At 72.6% G+C, this 997-nt stretch overlaps 1 protein-coding gene across 1 annotated transcript in view; it reads left to right on the plus strand.

Moving 5' to 3' along the window:
• The window catches only part of ONECUT2 (one cut homeobox 2), a 21,046-nt gene that overhangs the window by 1,205 nt on the left and 18,844 nt on the right, over positions 1 to 997 (plus strand). Inside the window, exon 2 of the mRNA XM_014939752.1 lies at positions 116 to 991. Within this exon, the coding sequence (XP_014795238.1) occupies positions 116 to 991 (876 nt within the window). The remainder of the gene's footprint in view (positions 1 to 115; positions 992 to 997) is intronic.

Consider the following 997-nt stretch of genomic DNA (forward strand, 5'->3'; position numbering starts at 1 on the left):
GCGCGCTGCTCCCCCGGCCGCCGCAACTTTCCCCCTCAGACTAGTGTGTGATGTTGGACATGGGAGATAGGAAGGAAGTGAAAATGCTGCCGAAATCCTCCTTTAGCATAAACAGCCTGGTGCCCGAAGCCGTCCAGAGCGACAACAACCACAGCAGCCACAGCCACCACAACAGCCACCACCCCCACCACCATCACCACCACCACCACCACCACCACCACCCGCCGCCGCAGCAGCAGCCCCAGCGAGCCGCCGCGGCCGAGGAGGAGGACGAGGAGAAAGGCCAGCTCCTCCTGCCGCCCCCCGCCGCCGCCGCCGCCGCCGCACCAGGAGCTGGCCCCCGCCGCCGCCGCCGCCCGGCCGGCCATGGTGTCCAGCATGGCCTCGCTGCTGGACGGCGCCGCCGAGTACCGGCCCGAGCTCTCCATCCCGCTGCACCACGCCATGAGCGTGCCCTGCGAGTCCTCGCCGCCCGGCATGGGCATGAGCAGCACCTACACCACCCTGACGCCACTCCAGCCCCTGCCGCCCATCTCCACCGTCTCCGACAAGTTCCACCACCCGCACGCCCACCCGCACGCCCACCACCACCACCAGCGCCTCTCGGGCAACGTCGGCGGCGGCTTCGCCCTCATGCGGGACGAGCGCGGGCTGCCGGCCGTCAACAACCTCTACGGGCCCTACAAGGAGATGCCCGGCATGGGGCAGAGCCTCTCGCCGCTGGGCAACGGGCTGGGCCCCCTCCACAACGCCCAGCAGGGCCTCCACGGCTACGGGCCGCCCGGCCACGAGAAGATGCTCGGCCCCAACTTCGACGCCCACGCCGCCATGCTGGCTCGGGGGGAGCAGCACCTCTCCCGGGGGCTGGGCACCCCCCCGGCCATGATGCCCCACCTGAACGGCATGCACCACCCCGCGCACCCGGGCCACCCGCCGCCCCACGGGCCCGCGCTGCCCGCCGGCCGGGAGCGGCCGCCCTCCTCCTCCTCCGGCTCGC

This window comes from Calidris pugnax, unplaced genomic scaffold (genome assembly GCF_001431845.1).
Source record: "Calidris pugnax isolate Ruff unplaced genomic scaffold, ASM143184v1 scaffold79, whole genome shotgun sequence".
Taxonomy (NCBI): domain Eukaryota; kingdom Metazoa; phylum Chordata; class Aves; order Charadriiformes; family Scolopacidae; genus Calidris; species Calidris pugnax.